Below are 22,542 nucleotides of genomic sequence, written 5' to 3' on the forward strand. Positions count from 1 at the left end.
AGACGCATAAAAATGTATTTACCTATGCATTTATCTCCTTATTCGTTTTAATTTACTTTTAGCGAATGCAATCTTCAGCTCTCAGGAAGAAACATTTTCTAGACAGAGATTCAACCGAAACAATGTATTTTAACTATTCATTTAATGTGACCGAACTCACTGATCTATTACAAAAGTACAAAATAATGAGATTTTCAATTGTTACTAAAAGTATATTTGACGTGAGAATGTAAAATCAGAGTATCCTCGGTCTTTAAAAATAAAATATATAAAAAATACTAATAAAATAAAATGAAATAAAAAAAGAACAATTTCTGTCATAATTCAATGACATCGAACACTAAAATGTGAACTAAATTTAAACGCATCGCACAAGCGCACGAATAAATCAGAGCATATTGGTCTCCTTCCGATGCCAGTTGAATAACTTTGTCTCTCCGAAGTTGTATTGATACTTTCCACACATTTGGCTAGATGAGCGAAGAATAGATCCTCGCTAAAGATAGGTATTTAAAAGAAAACTGGAAGTCATTATGCGAAATATTCATATTTTTTAATGTCATTTCTGTATGTTTTTCTGTAGAAAAAAATTGGAAAGTTCATTGGATTCAATAACCTAGAATAATCGCTTACGTCGCTATTGTTGATAATATGTCATAGACTCGTTCTTGCGTCAGTAAAGCTGTTATTCTATCGCAGTTCACTATGAGTAGCATTTACATTGTTAGCATGCGGCTGAAAAGACCAAAGACGCTCCGATTAAAACTCAGAGGTAACCGTAGAGATATTTCCCAAATTAATACGTTTTGGCAGATCATTATCGGGCAAGATATGTTAAGAATAGATCGTCATTATGAAAAAATAGGTACAGGAAATACCAATTGGTATTCATGTAGCTTTAGAATTAAAAAGAACTGAGAAATATTTAAGGTTCTATGAGCCCAAATAATTGCTTATTCTACTATTAGATAAGAGAAGATCATCGAATCCTTGTGACGTCAATAAGGTTATTCCGAAGTAATGTTAACAACAAAGGGTTTGAGAGTAGTTCAATGTGGCCGTTCTTTTTCTTGTTACACAAGGCAGATGTGAGCTTCTTCCGACTGTGCAAAAATATGACGGTAGTCTGGGTCACCTGGCACACTCTGAGTTTTATCACCTTAAACGGAAAACCAAACCTAGGCCGACAATCAGAGCATCATCTGGCTTTACCATGAAAAGAACTCGGAAGTGTCGAAGTGACAGACATTTATGGAACTTCATTCATGAAAATGATCATATGTGACAAAAACTACGTCTATGTCTATACGAAAACTAATACGTTGATTCATGTAAGAAGCAAAAGATTCAAAGGCCATGTCCAGTTAACAATATATAATTCACATTGAATTTATTTAATTGACCTGTTATTTGGTTCTTATACATTCAGGAAACAGATTATATGGTTTGTCGATATCTATTGCGCAAGAATGTTGTGATTGGTGTGTGTGAGTGTTTTGTTTCGTTTCCCCTCTAACTGGAAAACCATTTAGTCTAATCCATTTGAAGTGTTTACTAGTATCTTCACATGACTAAGTACGTACTTGCGAGAACCAAGGCCACTAATGAATAAACACTTAAAACAATTAGAATTATTTTGCATTGAAATATTTCGTGATTTAATTCCAGTCCTATGTAATCAAAGTACGAACTAAATCATTAAGACTGCTATCAAAGTTCCTTTCAGAAATACACCATTTAAAAAAAAAAGGATTTGTTCGATCAAACTTGCTTCTAAAAGTAAACTTGTATGTCGTGTATTTCAGATTGATGAAAGACCCTCAAATCTAAAACATTAAGAGCGATGTTTTGAGAATATGCATTTGAAATTGTCAATGGGTAGCCTATTTATTAGAATTTATAAGACTGCGTCAGAGCTAGGGAAATGTTAATGGATAAGTTATTATATGTTTCAGATGTCCCCCAACCCCAAATGATCAAACCACATAATCTAATCAACTATTAAAGCTGTGATGTTGGATTCCGGACAGTCTAATCAACTTTTACAGCTGTGATGTTGGACTCCGGACAGCCAAGTTAAAACCTCTAGCATATGACAGACTGATATTTGCTCTTCGCTGTAGTAGGGTTGATCCCTGAACCATGGAATTACAGCCCGGGTTTGTTATCACTTCGATTTCGATGCCCTATCCAAGCTGTGTGCCTCTAATAAAACTTCCTGGTTTGAAGATTTAGATGACGTTTTGTATTAGGACAACGTAGTTCGCGTTTATTTGTGTATTTTGATCATTATTACTGTTCGCGACTGTGCAGTCTGTAGTGAAAAAGACAATATAAAACCATAAAATGTCTGTACTCAATACGGGTACTGCACACAAGTAAATAAATCTGTACCACATAATTAGTGAACTATACAAAACAATTGTTGATAGAACATTTATTCTTGCATAAAAAAGTAAAATCCTAGCATATGATTTTCTAGCATAGCCAACAATGACTGATACTTGGGTTATCCTACTGAAATAATGATCTAATGGATTTACATGTAATGAAACCAACATATTTTTGATTCGATAACAATTGCTAGTAGTTATTTCATTAAGATGACATGTTTTTTTTAAAGTGTTGGGATTCATTACTGTTGTTATATCATATTCTAATCTGTCCATTACGCACATATCAATATGGTTTCAACAGTAGTCTATCGCGCATATACTCTCTATATAAGAGATGAATTTACAATCAATAATCACTGATGACATAAAGACAATAACAAGACAAATAATAATAATATCCACGATTTCTACTTGCATTTGACATGATACACTATTTCGTTGAAAACCCTTCTTCTTTTCGTTTTCTCTCGCTCATGTGTAAAAATGTAAATAACCAAATACGCACAGATCTGTTGAGCGAGAGAGATACAAATTCGGGGCTGATGAAATGTTTGAGACCAAAACTACAACAAGTAACCTACAATAACATAGGTCGTCGTAACGGTATGTGTACATATTATATGGGATTTAAATAAAGTGTTGCTAATACCAATAATACAAAGCTACAACAGCCTGTCTAGATTTTACAGTGCATTTGTTGGTTAGGAGGCACACACATACTGCAAAAACATATAATATTGTTTTAAATACAGATTATTTTTAATTATTAAAATGCCAGAAAGACGCTCTCCCCTTCTAACTCATAAGTTGTATTTGTCGTCAGGCGGAGACTAGTCAATCAGCAGAGACATATATGGATGAACAATAAAAATGAACTTATAGCAAATTTTCTACCGACACCACCCAACTCCTCTCTCGGGGCTCTGAGTGGCAGACTAGTCTAAAGCACTCACCATTACGGATCATTGCCATCTCACCTATCTGCGTGGGTTCGAGTCTCAGGTTCAGCCAATGTGGCTTTGTGAGAAAGCTTGCCAGTAGCTTATCGTGGGTCGGTGGTTCTTTCAGGGGTTTTCCCGCGTTCTTCCTTCACCATTTATAATGGCCGCCATGTATAGCCTATAATGTGCTGAAAAGTGGCGTTAAACACTACAACAGCGACAGCAACAACAATCTCTCTCTCTCTCTCTCTCTCTCTCTCTCTCTCTCTCTCTCATCGCAGCAAGATACGGGCGAAAATCCATGACAAAACGAGCGTAGTGGATGCCTGCTTAAGTCAAACATCTAGGCGTCTGAATGGTGGTAAAATCTTCTAAATGACCATAGGAAAGGGGAAAGAGAAATGGAAGATAAAAACAATCGTATTGTTGGTAGTAATGTAAGTTAAATGATAATAAAAATTTAAATCAAATCGAAATACATTTAAATGTTTTAATTACCTTTTGTTGGCTCGTCATTTCTCATAGCTTTTATTCCCCGTGCGTTTCATACTACGATTTAAGCTATTTAATTAATGTCGTTGAAAATAGAATCTCCAAAAAAGAAGCAACTTATCAATTTACAAAGAGGATTCTGAATAGGCGAAAAAGATGAGAACTGCGGTGAACATGGATGTGAAGAGTTCATTCACTCCGTCAATATACAGGTGACTGTAGTGAATCTTAACTGCAAATACTAGAACGTGTTTTTTGTATGTGATATGAATATAATAGATGTATATTATGTACGCTGTATCACATATGCCACTTTTATAAATTTGAATTCGGCAAACCTCGTTTCCTTTTCATGAAAAGTTATTACCCCTTTCCCTCTTTCTCGCATCATATATATATATATATATATATATATATATATATATATATATATATATATATATATATATATATATATATATATGTGTGTGTGTGTGTGTGTGTGTGTGTGTGTGGTGTGTGTGTGTGTGTGTGTGTGTGTGTGTAATTTAATCAGTGAAATGGTTTATGATAATATGTTCAATGCTCTTTTGCGCTGCAGTATTGAAAAAAGTTAAGTTGTTAAATCAGAAACGATCAAGTTTATGATTGTTTAAAAATAGAAACGTTTCATCAAGAACTCACTTTAGGAAGCAAGTAAACTTAGAAGCTTATGAAGGCAATTTAGAACATACCCCAGACTGGTGATTAGACTTGAATAAAGACACTTTTGCACATACCACAGAGTGGTGCTTGGCTTAAATAATTAAGCATTCTATAGATAGTATACCAACACTAGAGTAAAAATGTATATATCCTGAATGGACATGTAGGCATGATCAACAAATATACAGACACAGTTCACAGACATAAAAGAGCATAAATGAAATATAACAATTAAAATGGAGACTTTTCCAGTTCTGGAATGTTCTTTTCACACTGGCCCAGTGTACAGTCAAAACTATTCTTTTCCGACTGGTCCCGTGTACAGTCAAACCTTCCTTATAGATTGATCCAGCGTACAATCATTCGCCAGCTTTAGGAAAGGGAAAAATGTCATCTGATTGTGTCTGTTAAAGTAAGGTGAATTCTTAATAAAGTCGAGCTTAAAGGCAGAAGTAAATGCATATATTAAGTGTATATTACCTTAATTTTGCTGACCAAGCTGTAATTCTCCCGAACCTCAGGTCCAATTACAACGTACAAGCCCTCGTATCCGTTATTTTTCAGTTCCAGTTTAGAGAAGACATGAGTAGAAAAGGACATAAGGAACACAAAGATAACGTTCTTCATTTTCAATATAAAAGCATTTGTGTGCTATTACTGTGCAAGATTTATGTCCATATAGTCAGTCCTCAACCGTTTCGAAAGCTCTTATCACAAGAGGATGGCAAATATTTTTAATAAGAGTTAAACAATAAGTGTTGTCAGCTCTTCATTATGCGTTCTCTGCTTCCTTAATTAATGCTTTCAACTTACTAGCTTCCGTTAAATGATGATGCGATTTATCTAAACAACAAATGAATATATTTGCTCACAGTGTCATTAATGTTATCATTTCAACAGATATAAAACCTGCTAGATTATCATAGCTGGAGATCTACACATACAGAGAGAGAGAGAGAGAGAGAGAGAGAGAGAGAGAGAGAGAGAGAGAAGGGCGGATATGACTATAAACCAACCAATGTTTACATAGGTGTTACCGCTTCATAGTTATTAAATTTACTGAATGCACCAAGCTTGTTCCAAATTTCATGACCTAAAACAAAGAACGAAATCTGGAGTTGTATTTATGATTGAGAATGCGTGTAAGTAAAGTGCATGGGTTTCGCCAACAAGCTTGAATGACTCCTTATATCGAACTGAATATAGATCTGCACACAAAAGTCCAAATGGTTTTTTACAAGAAGTCTTTGAGTTCATGAATAATTCTGTATTTGGCAGGTCGATGGAGGATTTACGAAGCTGAATTCGAGTTGATCTTGTCCCTAATAATGAACAAGATAAGCTTTGAAGTCTTAGTGCGGACTCTACATTTAAACCCCCAACGATCATTGATGGTGGACTCATTGCCGTACATAGTAAAACATTCGACAATAAATCTGACAAAACATATATATGTTAGCCTATCAGTGCTGGACTTGCCAAAGCTGCTTGTATACGAGTTTTATTACTACAAAGTCAAACAACTTTACCAGGATTGTATTAAGATGCGATATACCGACATTGTTTCACTTTTTATGCATATCACAACTGGCGATGTCTATATGGATGTCGCATCAAGCAAAATCGTGACAACAGCAATTAGTAAAACCAGAAAAACAGTTGTAGGAAAATTCAGAGACAAATGATCTGGTAAACCGATTGATGAATATGTGGGACAACGCTCAAAAAGGTATTCAATTGTGGCTGGACCATACACCTCCGAAAACAAAAAGAGAGCAAAAAGAGTTCCGCGGGTTATCGTGCAAAAAGATCCCAGGCATAATATTATGTGGAATATCTTCAAGAGCAATATAAATTCACATTCACACACATAATACACACACACACACACACACATTTAGATAAAAGAAAATATGTTAGAGACACTTGTATCCCAAGGACGAGCGCCCTATTTACTCTTACGGTTCTATAGTCTTAAAATAAGTAAGTCAAAAGAGTGAGAAGCAACCATCTGTGTAAAATTCAACAAATACTTGTTTTCGTCCGAATACAAATGAAAATCTAAAAAAGGAACTTGCGATATTGTGAATTAAGTTCCAAATAATTTTATACTGACACAAATCCTAATAATTAAAGTTCTGAATAAACTCTAGTGAAAATACATATCAAATCCAACGCTGAAAGTGTTGATGTGCCTGTGGTGGCCCGTATAATGCTGATGTGCCGATAGTCTTTTATCGGATGACAATAATACAATCCAAGAATTAAATCCTTATTTGAAATTCAGTATAAATTCGAGTCTCTATTTCCAACAACGTTATTTTGTAGAGCATTTTGTGTCTCCAGAAAAGAAATACTAGAATTAAATAATTTGAAAAAATAAAATTCGAGCCGGAAGTGAATTTCAACAATAATATGATTGACTATGCTAAGATCTTAAAGCAACTGAATGACTAAATCTGAAATAAATAAGATTTATATTTTAAACGAAGACGTAGCGATTTACTCGGAAAAGGGTCAAAAGTACAAAGTTCTGGAAGGATCTTAGTTATAATTAGAAAGTCCATCCACAAAATCACACTATGACCAATCATCACAATGTCTATCTATAACTAACGAAATACGAAGTCCTTGACACAGCTTAAGATGTAAAAAAAATTTCACTGATTTTGGACAAGGCAGCTCGACATGCAATGTTACTTTATTAGCATCATATAATTAAATTAATTAATAAACAACGCAAATTATATGGTCTGAGCGTCTTGGGTAGTCTGGGTCACCCGGCCCACTCTGAGTTGTATCACCTTAAACCTGGGCCTACAATCAGAGCATCATCTGGCTTTACCATGAAAAGACCTCGGAAGTGTCGAAGGGTCAGCCATTTTGGAACTTCATTCATGAAAATGACCCTATGTGACTAAAAACTAAGTCTATGTGTATACGAAAACTAATATGTTGATTCATGTAAGAAACAAAAGATTCAAAAGCGACATCCAATTAAAAATATATAATTCACCTTGAATATATTGATTTGACCTGTCATTTGGTTATTTATATTCAGAAAACAAATTATAGGCTCTTCTGCGCGAGAATTTTATGATTTTTGTGTATTAGTGTTTTTTATTTTGTTTTCCCCTAAAAAACAAGAAAACCATTTCGTCTTATCCATTTGAAGAGCCTCTCAGATAACTAAAAAATAACAACTGAACTTTGGAAGTAACAGTGAAGTGTGTAATTGGGAGAACCAAGCGCATTAATGACTACACACTTAAAACAATTAGAATTATTTTATGAACATGCTGTCTGCGTTAAAATATTTCGTGATTTAATTCCATTCCCATGTAATCAAAGTGCGAACTATATGAGTAAGACACTATTATCAAAAATATTTTTAGAATCATATCATTCAAATTAATAATGATTTGTTCGATCAAACTTGCTTCTAAAAATAAACTTATACGTCGTATATTTCAGAATAATGAAACACTCTGATATCTTAAAAGAACTATATTTTGAGAATATATGCATTTCAAATGATCAAGAAGTAGCCTATTTATAAGATTTTACAAGACTAATCCAGAGCTAAGGAAATTTTAATGAAACCAGTTCTCATATGTTTCCTCTTATTCAGATATCCCCAACCCCAAATACACTAAACCCCACAATCTGATCAACTTCTAAAGCTGTGATGAGGGCCTTCGGAGAGCCAAATTAAAACCTCTGGTCTATGACAGAGATACTTGCTCTTCGCAGTAGTGGGATTGATCCCTGGAACCTGGAAGTAAAGCGCGATTTTATTATCACTGTCTCTAATAAAACTTCCTTGTTTGAAGGTTTAGATGACTTGTTGTATTAGGACAAGGGAATTTGCATTTAACTGTGTATTTTCATTATTACTACTGTTCGCGTATGTCCAGCCGATGTCGAGATAACCAGACAATATAAAATCAAAAAATGTCAGGAAACTCCATATTTTTATGCACAATTACATTAACAAATAATGCAAAAGTATGGTCTATTTATGGATAACATGCATAATTAATACCTTTCATACACTTTAGAGTGACTTTCAGCAGGATATTAACACCACTTTTAGATATGGCTGAGTCACACTAATTTCTTTGAATGTGTTAGAAATTAGCATTTTGTATTTTAACTGGCTTGCGCCTAGCTTATGATATTTGTTATGGGGGCATTTTAGTCAAGTTATGTCATTTAAATCTCTTTTTCTGTAGTAATGCATACACATAAAGACAATCACATTTTGAATTCAACCAAGGCTGGTAGAATATTTCAATCCTAAATTGAAGAAAAATAAGTGGCAATAGTGTTAAAAAAAATGTAACTATTGGCTAGACAGATTTGTTTGCTTTTATTTTTTCTGATTTCTGAAATGATGTTAACATTTAAACGTTGCCTGAAATGCACGATTGCTAAGATTGGTGTGCATGAACTTGCGATATAATTTAATTTTTTATCAATGTAATATGTGACAAGCAGAATTATGCGCACTCTTTCGTATTAACTCAACTACCGTTCATACGTCTGTCAAGAAAATCAAGGGTAGATATAGGGTGGTTCTAAAAATATGGAAAAACTGGAACCAGTCTTGAAATCTGCGAAGATAAAATACAATATATATATAGGATAGGACTGACAGCATTGGCTGAGAAAGAAGGTTAGATTTTAGTAAAATAAGTCGTTTGGGGATGTATCAAATTTGTAACAATAAAAAACTTGAGAAAATGTTTTACTTACAGAATCTGAGAAAATGATTTTTTTATATTGAATTTGTGTCCTTGCACACACTTACACTTGGAAGACTCGTTACTGTAGCAAGCACCTGACCTTTTGGTGCGGTACTGAAAGCACATGGTTAAAACACGTGTAGAAATAGAATGTATCCTCAGCATTGCAGAAACAGATAATAATATAATCAATTAGTAATTAATCTGAGTCATCGCTTTGTAAATACATTTCTTGCTGCCTAACACCCTACACATAACTTTGTCCTGTTCAGTTGTCTATGTTTTAAACAATATTTACAAACTTATGCTTGTTATTTAATGCATAATAACATTTATGAACACTAACTGTTATTTTAAGATCCATTTAACACTCGTTACATACTTTTTTCATTTATTGTTTAATTATGTTTTTTTTCAATAATTTTTGAGCGTTGACTACTTTTCTTCATTTATAATAATAAAAATAAGTAATTATAAATATTATTAATTCTTTTCTACTAAATTCAAACTATATTAACGGAAAATATAATAATCTGTGTAGACGTACTGAGCATGAAAAGTCTGGGTTATGAAATGACGCGTGCATCCTGCTGAATCTGTCCCCGACCGCAATTTCAGGCAACATGTTTATCCTTTTATTATTGTTATTAAAAAGCGTGTAAAAATGGACATGTGAACCTCATAGTCTTTTCATGGGTCAAGGCCATTGAGTCTTTGTATCACTTCTGTAACATAATGGCAATTAAACGATGAATTAGCTTGCGCTCTAACACGGGAAACATTTTTATCTGCAAGTTAAAATCATCAGATATTTTCTGAGGAGTGTGTTGTGTTTATGATCAAATCTGAAAGTGCTTCGTTATTTTACTTTAATCAAAGGCACAGTAAAACAAATTTACTATCAGAACTACTTTGGTCTGTCTTTTAATCAAATTCCAAAGATTTACAAAACCAAATTCTACAAAGATCAGACTATATAAACAACAACAAGAAAAACAATAATAATAATATTAATAATAATAGTAATAATAATAATAATAATTATTATTATTATTATTATTATTATTATTATTGGACCGCTCCGGTGGCCTAGTGGTTAGAGCGTCCGCCTCGGATACGGGAGGTCGTGGGTTCGATCGCCGGCCGAGTCATAACAAAGACTTACAAAAATCGTACTAACAGCTGCCTCGCTTGGCGCTCAGCATTAAGAGGTTAGTGTTAGGACTGGTCGGCCTGGTGTCAGGATAATGTAATGTGACTGGGTGGGACATCATACTACATGTCTGCGGCATGATGCCCCACTGCTAGACATCACTATAAACTGCCACACTGCAGACATCGTAGCGATATGACTGAAAAATTGTTAAAGATACGTTAAAAATCCAAATCACAAACACAAACACAAACATTATTATTATTAGTAGTAGTAGTAGTAGTAGTATTGTTGTTGTTGTTGTTGTTGTTCTCATGTATCTTTACATCGTATAACAATGCATAGGGACGTGAACAGTTATCCAATATCCATAATAACAACAGTGTCTCACAATTTTTTTTTAAAAGTCCCTTTTTGGACAGCAGACAAATTTTTATCCCTTTGATAAAGATGATAACAATAATAAGATTTACTGAACGGTGCATCATTTATTTCTCCGAAAGCAATATGGCCGATAGCGCAATGCGTAGTAGGTAAATGACGTCATGCAATATTTATAGCTTGATAAACAAAGCAACATAGATTCTCTAAATATTTTGAAACGACCTTGAAACGGTGTCTGTTTATGTTAGACGATTGCATAATAAAATTGAACTTTAAAACAGAATAAGATGTATATGGTAAATGTATATTACCTTAATTTTGCTGACCAAGATGTAATTCTCCTGAACCTCAGGTCCGATCACAACGTTCAAGCCCTCGTATCCGTTATTTATCAGTTCCAGTTTAGAGAAGACATGAGTAGAGTATGACATAAGGAATACAAAAATAACCTTCTTCATTTTCAGTCTGAAAGCTTGTGTGTGCTATTACCGTGAAAGACTTATTTCCATACAGTCGCTCGTCAAAAACGTTTCAAAACCTCTTACTCAGATTGACGTGTTCTTACTAAGCGATCAGATTTGCTCGGAGTCACTATCTCACTACGTATGGATAAAAAAATCTTTCCATGCTGTTTAACCGATGCAATATGTACGAGCGTAAGACATTTCCATGCAGACGCTGCACGCATGTATTGATTACACAACAGATGCTCGCTAACCATTCTTTTACTGTGGTGGAATTTGCGTCAAGCCGCAGCGCACAATTATGCTAAAAGCACATAAAACATTGTACAGTTTACAGTTTACAGCAGTGTAATGCAAATAAAAGCACCATATATCACTTATGGGGCCTTTCAATATCCTCAACAGATCGACAGATCTACAGCGATTCCACACATACTTACATAACTATTTCAACTATAAATTCAAAATTATGGGTAACAAGACAAATTAATATTTTTTTCTATACCTCATAGTGACTTTCAGTAGATGATTAAACATACATTAAGATATCCAAGTTGCTACCATGAAAGGAGAGAGGGCGAAATGTATAGACTGTATTGATTATGTCACGTAGATTCTTTTGCAAATTGGTATCAATGCCATCACACATATAAAGTTTATAAAATTTACCATTGATACAGTAATTATGGTTAGGAATGTGCTATTTCCTAATTATGTTTTGAAACATTAATCCTTCAGATGTGATCATTTTGTCTTTACCATGAATAAGTACGTTTACTATACCGTAGGCTATTAAGCAGATTCTCATATATGGCAACCGTTGCCATAAAAAGGGTGCATGGGTGAAGTGTGCGGAGTGCGTAGATTTGGCTATGACACGTGGAGTGTATTGCATATTAGTTCATATCTTTCTAATCAAATATATGAAGTTCATATAGTTTACAATTTATAATGTAATTATGGTCAGCAAGGTGATATTTCCAGGTTGTGTTTTGAAATATTAATCATTCAGATATGATCACTTTTGTCTCTAACACCATGCTTAATGGTGCTGACACCTCATGTCTTTATATAACAACAATTCCATCTCGTGAATGTTTTGGAATTGCGTATTTTGTATATTAATTGTATTTACTTTAGTTTTGCATTATTTGCGTTCTGGGTGAATTTTATTTCTGTCATTTAAATCTAATTTTCTATTGTAATAGATGCAAATGTAGATGGTCACCTTCGTCATTTTCTTTTTCATTTCATAATATAACAAGGCTGGCAATATATTTCAATCATAAACTGAGTATAGATGAAATGTGTGGTATTAAAAATGTAACTCATGATTAGACATATTTATTTTAATATTTTCTGAAAAGAAGTTCAAATTGTTAAATGTTCTTTCAAATGCACCAGTCTACTGCTTGGTCTACATGTATTTCAATTTTATGTTCATTAAGTTAATATTTAACAAGCAGAACTAGGTGCACTGTTTTCTTATGCATTGAATTACTTATTCATAGGTCTGTCAAGTAAATCAAAGGTGTATATAGAAAATCACTAGGTATGTTGCCTTATTCGCTACTCTATGAGTCCTCTACCACACGTTCTTGCCTTTAACCCCTATGACAAGCTCCCCACTCCGCCCATCATGTTTTGGTCACATATTTGCCGAGGGATTGGTAGTGATGTAAATACCCACGTGACGCGAGTGTCTCATTCATGGGAGTTGGAATCTTAAATGGGGGGTCCTTGTCCCCATAGAGTATCAAATAAAATCAACAGTCCATTTCATGCTACTGTGTGCTAGTCTGCAGCGATTGTGGAAAGGAAAAATCTCCGCAGAGCGAATGAGTGATGATCTTGCTGCTGCTCAGAAAGAGCAATTCGGATAAGACGCTTGTATGTCACGATTAGTGCGTTTTTGTTGAATAACAGTCAATACCTTTCTTTTCTCTTCGCATTTGAGTCAGTGTTGGTTTAAAATATTCGATGGTGAACGTAAATGGGGTGGAGACATCGATGAATGTTACTTCGCCATTGTGGAAACAGTCATGAGTACTTTTGCATCTGGTGCTGAAGTCAACGATTCGGAGTTTTCACTTGCGATGATTCCAAGCTGGCCTCCAGTTGGTTGTGGCACATCAGGGTGATTCTAAATTGCAATTTCTAATTGTCCCTTAACAAAATTAAATGACAGCTCATGCGAGGGTTTCGTAACGCCATTCTGATGCAGATATTCCTTGAGAAAAGTGGAGTGAAATTGTTATCGATAGCAGTAGCGTCCGTGCCAGCTGGTTCAACACACCGTCAGCAAATTCTGCAATCACGTCACATCTGTCAGATTCTATTAAGTATGAAATAATGATAAAAATCTAATCTTACACACAATCGCCAAAAGACAGTTAAGCATAAGTCTGGATAAATGTTGTGTGCTTCAAACTGAATTTCATCTCCGGCTACTAACGATGTTGACAAGGCAACCGTGGGTGAATTTTTAAAGTCACTGTCTGGCCTCGCAATACGTAATATTAGTGCTGCAAAATCAAGACAAAGATCTCGATTATCGTTTATCCACATTTCCATCCGTCCCCACATACCTTTAGTTCCAGTTATGAGAAACAAATATGATCAGGACTCACGCACATTTAAGATGTGCCTCTCAGATCTATCAAACTCAGCACCAGTAGAAACTAAAATAAGTCGACCATTTACTAAGGCTGCATCTCCAGATTTTTCTTCTAGCACTTTGATTAATATTCCCCAAAAACGTTCATATGCGTTGGTTTGTGGGAACATATACAATTTGCTGATTAACGCATTTTTCTGTTTTATCAAATTGTTCGTTCACATATTGTCTTATTGCAGCTTTTAACATCAATATGCTCTTTGATATGAACAAGCGGTTACTCATTCCACCATTTTCACTAACTTCAGCCAGGTTTGAGACAGAGCTTTCAATTTTACCTATGAGCATTTCCAATCGATCTTCAAGGTCGTGAAGGTCACACAGTCCAAGAGTTGCAAGCACCCCAAGGTCCTGTCCTTTCTTTGGTGAATTATTATTGGTGGGTGTGCGTCCTGGTAACAGTTAATATGAAGACCTTTGTACCTGTTGGTCTCGCCGTTCTTCCATTGTATGAGATTATGATGCCGGTTGTTCTTTGTGTTCTAGTGTTAATGCCAGATTTTTCCCGTTTTAATTTCGTGTGTGGAGGCACACGTTTTGGTCGAGGAATAGTCTTCTGTTTCAGTTTCAGTTGTAAAAACACCAGAGATTAACTCTTTTCCCTGAAGGAATTTCATCAAACGATTAATATTGTTCATTGTTTCACGAGTTTACCCAACATTAGCCAAATTAAGTATCCCATTATAATACCCATAGACGTGTTTAAAACCAGTAAATGTCCTAAATACCCACCTTTATTATGTTTTGAGATGGATTTTTGGTCACTATATCTTTCCGGGGGGGGGGGCCAAAACTGCATGGACAAGATCTTACAAAATCCACTAGCGGCCTTTTTATAAAAATTTCGTACTGGTATTTCCAGCATTGACTGATATAGGGGTGAATGTGGCTCATTAGGTTCTCCAATGTCTTCTTGGTCTTTGCCTTCAGCTGCCATCTCTGGCGTGCATGTAATCGTCTTCGTTGTTTGATAGCCTCGGTGCGCGTCAAAATATGTGTGCGGTATTGACTTGATTCCTTGGCATCACATACTTGTACACCATATTGTTTTCAATGGGATCCAATTCGTCTATGGTAGAGGAGTCGTTGATGGTGGAAACGAAATCGATAGTTACTACATCGTAATGATTTTTGAACTTCTTTGAGCATATTTTAAGACGGTTCATCGTCATTGAATGATACAATTACGTACAACCGATTCCAGTTTACCCATCGTAAAATCATGATGTTCAGCAACATGTGTGTTTTACCGGATTCAGCAGGGCTAATGATGAGTGCCCGACCTGAGTTTGTAAACATGGTTCCATTACCATGTTTGGCCCGTTTAAGAGTTTCTTGCGTGGAGAAATCAATGACATTGAAAACATATGCGAATGGTCGTTTCGCTAATACCATTGCATACTTGTCTATCGTTATAATCCAATCGTGTCTTCGTGTTGTGTGCGATGTCGTACAAAAACGCGTTCCTGAAGTCCATTTACGTAACGAACGACCAATGCTGGGATTTGTGCCGATGTGGAGTAAGAAGTTCACGTTTATGAGGTCCAGTTTAGAAAAAGATATCGCGGCTGCATTAACAAAGTTACTGTGGAGTAAATATAAGGGCGAAAACATCTACAATTATTGCGGTCATGGTACTCGCCTGGATGTATGACTATTCTCACAACCAACCCAAACCCGGTGAAGAACTTATTAATCGCGAGGATGAGACGTTTTACCGCCTTGACCATGCCTTAACAACCTGAAGGCGATTAATGCAACACTGGGAGAACGAATCGCATGAAAGCAATGATTGCCTTGTGTGGACCTCATTAGAAACATACATTATACTAATAAAAACAATGGACGCAAAGAGCCTTACCTTCTCCAAAATATACTACAGTCTGCGTCAGTACTAGAGAGGTAACTTGTCAGATTCTCCAATGTCTTCCCAAACACGGCATTGATCATGAGTTTGAAAAAGCCATCTCAGCTTCAGTGATGGCCTTGTTGAGCAGGTCTGTGTTTATCTGAATGTAGGGACCATCTAGGACTGCCGGCGGAATTTGAGCACTGTAAGGATCTTAATCATGCTCATTCCCAGTCGCAATTATAGCTGAAGATTACAGATGTGTGGTATGTAATTGTGCTTTGTCCTGAGACTTGGAACGATCTTTGAGCATTCGGGTGTACTTGCGTCCTGACTCATTCACGATCGAGCAGTGATACAGGGACAACCACCACCCGGGCCAGAGGATAATTTGCTCCAGTCATTCATGTACTCGAACGGATACACAGCTTTCGTTGTGATCAGCTCCGTATTGGTAGGACAGTATTGATTTTGAAGTTCTCCTCCTTCTGATTGTTCACTAACTTCTCCAGGGACGAGTTCATCAACTGGTTCGAATCGATCTACAATTACCCCAGCCTAAACGTTAGGTATTTATCCATGTTGTTGTGGATCACGCTGAACGATTGTAGGAATACCTCTTCTGTGTCTGGAGCGGCGGCACTCTGGGAGCGATAAATAAACGGTGGTTCTTATTTGCCGTCGCATCTAACCTGGAAGTAACAAAACCCGCATTGAATCTGATCTGCGACTTGCACTGTGAGGTCAGATTCGGTGCATTTATCCACGACCACATTCCGGCACTTACAATCCACGTAGATGGTGTAGGGGGCCTTCATCTTTCGTTACACGGCTGTATTTTAAAGGGTGTTTATACGAGGCTCACAAATGATGGTGCGTTGTGGTATTTCACTGATGCCTTCGCAGTAAAAGTGATCTTTAGCCGTTCTTGAGTGCTAACTATATGTTTGTAATGTCTGCAATGTAATTTCTTGATGTGGTTATTTCTGTGCCGTTTAAAACAACCGACTAATGCTTTTTGTCCATACATTGTGCGAGACCGATTCTGAGTCTTTTATTTGACTCAGCAAGAAAGATTAAATTTGGGTTCTGCCGTTCTGTCCGTGGGGAGACAATGGTAGCGAATAAAAGCCTCTGTCATAAGCGAAGACATTAACAGCGATACCTGGGTTCATTGTTCAAATTTCTTCAGTGTGGCTTTGGTCACGTGCACGGGAAACTCGATATCATCAAAGTTTGGAGATGGACCTCGACCTGGCTATCTCTTTCGAGTGTCCATCTGACTCTGCATTGGTTTATTTCTCCGTTTCGAGTTTTTTCGATGTCTCTGCCAATTTCATATCTGTTGGCGCTGCTGTCTTTGCGGTTCAGAATCATGCAGGCGCCTCTATGAATTCACTAAGTAGTAATTTTGAATCCGTCCTTGTCATGACTAAGCGGCACAAATAGATGAACGATGAGAACAATGTCTGATTTGATTCGAGCCTGACCAAAGTTTTCTGACAAAACTATAATTCCAGGAATTAGATTGGTCAGAAATTGTTAAGCGTCTTTGGCTGGTGTGCATGTGGGTGGGATAATGGGCACGTGATTTTCCAATTCATCACTACGTTTCTGACATTTATATTCGGGCATTTGTAATTGCGTGAACGTGCTCGGATGTTCCAGTAGCGGAAGCCGAGGACAGCATTCGTTTCTATTCTTCCTCAGCATGAAGACGGTTTTGTTCATACGATTATGTTGTCGCAAGAATTTCGACTATTCTTGCGCCAACGGATATATGAATATGCTGCTCGCAAGCATATTGTCTTAGTTGTTTTACCGTTGTTTTGTTTGTTGTCGCAGTGCCGGTGACAACCGATGGCTGTTTCGGATTCATGGCGAGGATGGGTCTTGGTAATTCATGTTCGTCTGCTTTTCTCATGCAACTTGGTATGGGTATGCCGTGCTGCTGTGCGAGCTGTCTTAGCTGTGGAACTGTAGCCATGTCTATACTAAGGGGAGAACGAATCCTTCACGTAATATTTTGTTATGTAGTACTAGTAATGGCATTGTCTGCTACAGTGTTAGTATTTTACATGACAGGTTGCCTTGCATTGTTGAGTTCCCATACCATGAGACTTTTTCGTTCCAGTGCCATGGAAATTCCTATTTACTTATGTGTGAGTGTTTATCTAATTGACAATAATATGCTCATAGCCTCTTTCCTTTGTGTTAAACCAGCCTGAGTATGGCTGCCACTCGTCGCAGTTTGATATCCTCCTCCGCATCAGATGGTACACTGATTGCAAGGCAAGGCGGATAGCAAGCATCACACAGTGTATTACGCGACTTTATGGTAACTTGCAATTTCAGATCAGGCTTTTTCAGAATAATGGCGTATTCTTTTTGGAGTTTGCTCACCTTGAATATGTAGCAAGATGGCCGCTATGGCTTAACCGGCTTGAGCAGCTGTTCCGTTTTTTAGTGCCGTTTTCATGATTTTTGTGCTTGTTGCCTGTCATCATCTACGTTATTGTGTTCATTATGTATTGGCTGTTCAATTCATATGTGTTTCTTCATCTCCTTGTTTTGGAAATGAGAACAATTAGACCTTTTCTCAACTCTCTTGCTACACTGTTTTTGAACAAACCGCCATCGTGATACTCGCCAGTCTACCCGTTTATGCTATGATGGACCCTTATTAATTGCTTTAAATGATCACTCCTTGGCTCTCCACTCTACATTGTGCTCTAGACTAAACGAACTGGGACTACATTCATCATTACCTAAAGGTAAACAGAAGAGATAAAAGAAACGTTGTTTCAAAGCTGGCCGGCGTAGAACAAGAAGAAGATTCCAGTTATCTCCCTTATTTCGGCTCAACAATTTTTAAAACAAATTCGACCGTTAATTTAGATAACTTAATTCAAATCCCTATTAATACGTCTACCTTTGTGTGAACGATCCAAGAAATACCTCTGCGTATTGCATTATTCAATGCCCAGTCAGTAGGACCACCGGAAAAGCGTACAGAAATAATTAATTTTATCAACAATCAGAATATTGAGTTATTTTTCCTGACAGAAACATGGTAAAAACATCAGGCGATGAGCCCAAGTGTGCGGATCTAACACCCACTGGTTACTCCATCAAGTCGTTCCCCCATAACTCTCGCGGAGGTGGAATTGCTATCAACACAAAGAACTCCATGATTAAACGTCTTAACCACACCACAACATGCAATTTCGACCACACATCGTTTGAACTAGTCCAAACCACATTCACAACGGAGCAAAGGTCAGTCCTTTTTATCTGCCTATACCGCCCTCTTCTAAGTAGAAAAAACAAGCGGGCTGAATCTCTCTTTTTGGAGCAGTTTCCGAATCTCCTGGAGTATGGCAATTCGAAAGGTGGCAACCTGATTATTCTTGGAGATTTCAACTTTCACTTTGACTGTCCCGGAAACCCAAACACATCAAAACTCATAGATTCCATTAATGTTTTCAACCTCAAACAGTCAGTTAACCAACCCACCCATAAACATGGTCTAATTGTAGGCTGGATTCTTCATAGACCTGATGATAACATTCTACGGTCCTTCCTGGTATCCCATGACCTTGCATCAGATCACCTCTGCAATATATGCCATCTTGACGTATCAGTCGCTAACCCTCCACCTTTATCTGCTACTAAGAGAAACCTCCGTATGATAAATAGAACCAAACTAATGCAAGACATCCAAGCAAACCTAACAACTTGCTTACCTCCAACAGCAGAACAACTCGATAACTGCCTGCGTTCATTGCTTGACAAACACGCCCCAGCTACCAAGTGCAGAGTATCAATTCAAAAGTCTTATCCATTGTATAGCAGTGTAAGGGACCAGCTTCGCACTGCTAAAAAAGACCGCCGTAAAGCTGAGAGGGTTTGGCTTTCCAACAGACTCACTATTCATAAGCAAATCTATGAAGCCGCTAAGAAGAATGTCACAAATATAGTCAATGCAGCGAAATCTGCCCACTACACTACTAAGATCATGGAAAGTTTCAGCTGCAAAGAGCTCTTCGAGATTACAACAAGCTAATGTCAAGTAACAAATCTACACCACTTCCAACTACCTTCTCTCCAGTCGACCTTCCGGACATGTTTGCAAATTTCTTTTGTGACAAAGTACAAACCATTAGAGATAACTTTGACAACACAATTTCAATTGACTCGTCGTCACCATACAGTTGGGATACAGGATTTGAGGCGCAACCATCAGCAGCATTTGAACCTGTCTCTATGGATTTCGTACGTACAATCGTGATGAAGAGTGCAACAAAGTCGTGTGAACTTGACCCAATTCCAGCATCACTGCTGCTTGAGTGCTTAGATCTAGTATTGTCTTCACTAACTGATGTTATTAATATCTCTCTCTCATCCGGGGAATTCCCATTATTTTTCAAAACTGCTCTTGTAAAACCTCTGCAGAAGAAACCAACACTAAACCATAACGATTTAAAGAACTACCGTCAGTTTCTAATCTCCTATTCATATCAAAAATCTTAGAAAAGGTTGTTCTATCCCAGCTTGTATCTCATCTGAATCCAAACAGTCTTTTTAGCAATGTACAACCTGCATATCGCCCTTGCCACAGTACTGAAACTACTCTTCTAAAAGTAGTTAATGACATTCTCTCTGCGTTGGATAGCGGAAAAATTACAGTCCTTGGTTTTTTCTGCAGCATTTGACACAATAGACCATGCTATATTACTTCACCGTCTGCAGCATGTATTTGACATTCATGATACAGCCTTACTGTGGTTCAAGTCCTACTCGGTCAACAGGACACAAATTGTATCTGCAAATGGAATACACTCCAGCCCAGTTACGATCTATGTTGTGAACACCACAGGGGCCTGTTCTTTTCATTCTATGCGCTCAGTCGCTCTCAAGTGTCATAGATCATCATCCAGTGTCTCACCATCTGTACGCTGATGACACCCAAATATACAAATCTAGCCACCCAACTGAAGTTGATGCTACCATCCAAGGTGTAGAGAGGTGCATTTCTGATGTGAAATCATGGATGACATGTAACAAGCTGCAGATGAAAGCTGATAAAACATTAAATTCACACAATCAGTACGAAACCTAGGTGTTACTCTGGACAGTACTCTCACACTGCACCAACATGTCACGAACATATGCAAGGCTGCATATCTTGAGCTGAGACGCATCAGCTCAATTCGCAAATATCTTTCAGTTGATGCCACTAAAACACTTGTGTGTTCATTAGTACTTTCAAGACTGGACTATTGTAACTCAATTCTGTCTGGTTCATCTCAATATCTACTCCAGAAACTTCAAAAAGTTCAAAACACAGCTGCTCGGATCATACTTAGAGTACCACGATCAGAGCACACCTCCCTGCTGCTCTGTACCTTAGACTGGCTATCCATTCAATCCAGAATCAAACACAAAATTTGTTCTCTGTGCTACGTTTCACTGTCGGACTCTAGTCCAACATACCTCTCCGACCTCACCCGTGTTTTACACACCAGCAAGATACTTACGCTCCTCTTCTGACAATCGTATACTCATTATTCCCACTATGAAAACAAAGTCATATGGACAGCGTTCTTTTTGCATACCAGGGCCCACTGAACTTAGACACAAAGACACAGTGATCCCATTCAAGAGGGCTCTCAAAACTCACTTATTTCGACTGCAAGAACAGACTTAAAGACCTAATAATGTTTCCTACCTTAAATATTCTCAGCATGTTTTTTTGTTTTCTAATTTCATGGTGCTTGTTTTTGTAATCATATCATTATATGTTTCTTATGTTATAGGTGTTGTCTAATGTTGTAAAGCGCTTAGAGCTTCTAAACATTAGGCGCTATACAAAGTCCTCGTTATTATTATTATTATTATTATTCATCTGCGCACACGGATAAAATGAATTTCAGCCCAGCGTAAGCACTAAAAGTCTCAAATGATCTGTCACTCAGTACTGCGAGAACGCGAATTCTACCAGACTTTGTGAGCTTGTGTGCAATTACATCAATTGTCATAGGGCGTTGGTAAATTTCCTCAATCGTATTTCCTTCAACACTTTTAGCAACAGTCTCGTAAAATAGTTTCTGGTGCAGCCCCTCTCCTCTTCTGCGTCAGTGTAATACATTTCGTATATCCACTGAAGAGAAGTGAGTTGGGATGCCTTGTGTATACTTATGAGCCTAATGCGTCTTTATAATTATCTTGTTCTGAAACATCTTCATCGCTGACCTCATCGAAAATTGCAATCACTTCAGTCGAATTATCCTGTTCTTCTGATGATATAATCTTTCATGCAGATATTCTGTTTTGTTTGCCTCGTAAATCTGCCCAATTTTGTTTCCTTCTATTTCTAAGGTCACTGCCAAATTTACCAGCTTATCAGTGGACTCTGTCCTTGTATCGGATAATTCGTGCAACGTATTTGGGCCTCTTTTATCAATCTGTATGACGAATTCAAGCGATACATCGATTCATGTTTTTCTGCTACATATCAGCTTTTCCAATATTTTGGCAAAATTACGCAATTGCTAGCAACATCAATAAACTCATTCATAATGCTTTGGCAATCAACTCCCTGTCTGTCGCTCAACATTTCTATTAAACCATACCTAGCATTTAATACAAACTATATTCACGACTCTGCTATATTTTTCCTTTCTCACCAACATAAAGTGAATAATATACTTTCATCGCACTGTGAACAAAAATCAGTACACGGCAATTATAG

The 22,542-nt window shown here is 36.9% G+C and overlaps 1 protein-coding gene across 2 annotated transcripts in view; it reads right to left on the reverse strand.

Annotated features, from left to right (window-relative positions):
- The window catches only part of LOC149770038 (calcium-activated chloride channel regulator 1-like), a 42,907-nt gene extending 31,420 nt beyond the window's left edge, over positions 1 to 11,487 (reverse strand). Inside the window, exon 1 of one of the 2 annotated variants that reach the window (XM_089949491.1) lies at positions 11,110 to 11,487. In XM_089949491.1, coding sequence (XP_089805617.1) covers positions 11,110 to 11,256 — 147 coding nt within the window. In that variant the 5' untranslated portion in view covers positions 11,257 to 11,487. Of the gene's footprint in view, positions 1 to 4,993; positions 5,225 to 11,109 lie in introns of those variants that run through there. The other variant, XM_089949492.1, reaches the window with a different exon arrangement.
- Between the last annotated feature and the right edge of the window lie 11,055 nt (positions 11,488 to 22,542).

The sequence above is a fragment of the Sinohyriopsis cumingii genome, unplaced genomic scaffold (genome assembly GCF_028554795.1).
Source record: "Sinohyriopsis cumingii isolate HCF-2022 unplaced genomic scaffold, ASM2855479v2 utg002820l, whole genome shotgun sequence".
NCBI lineage: Eukaryota > Metazoa > Mollusca > Bivalvia > Unionida > Unionidae > Sinohyriopsis > Sinohyriopsis cumingii.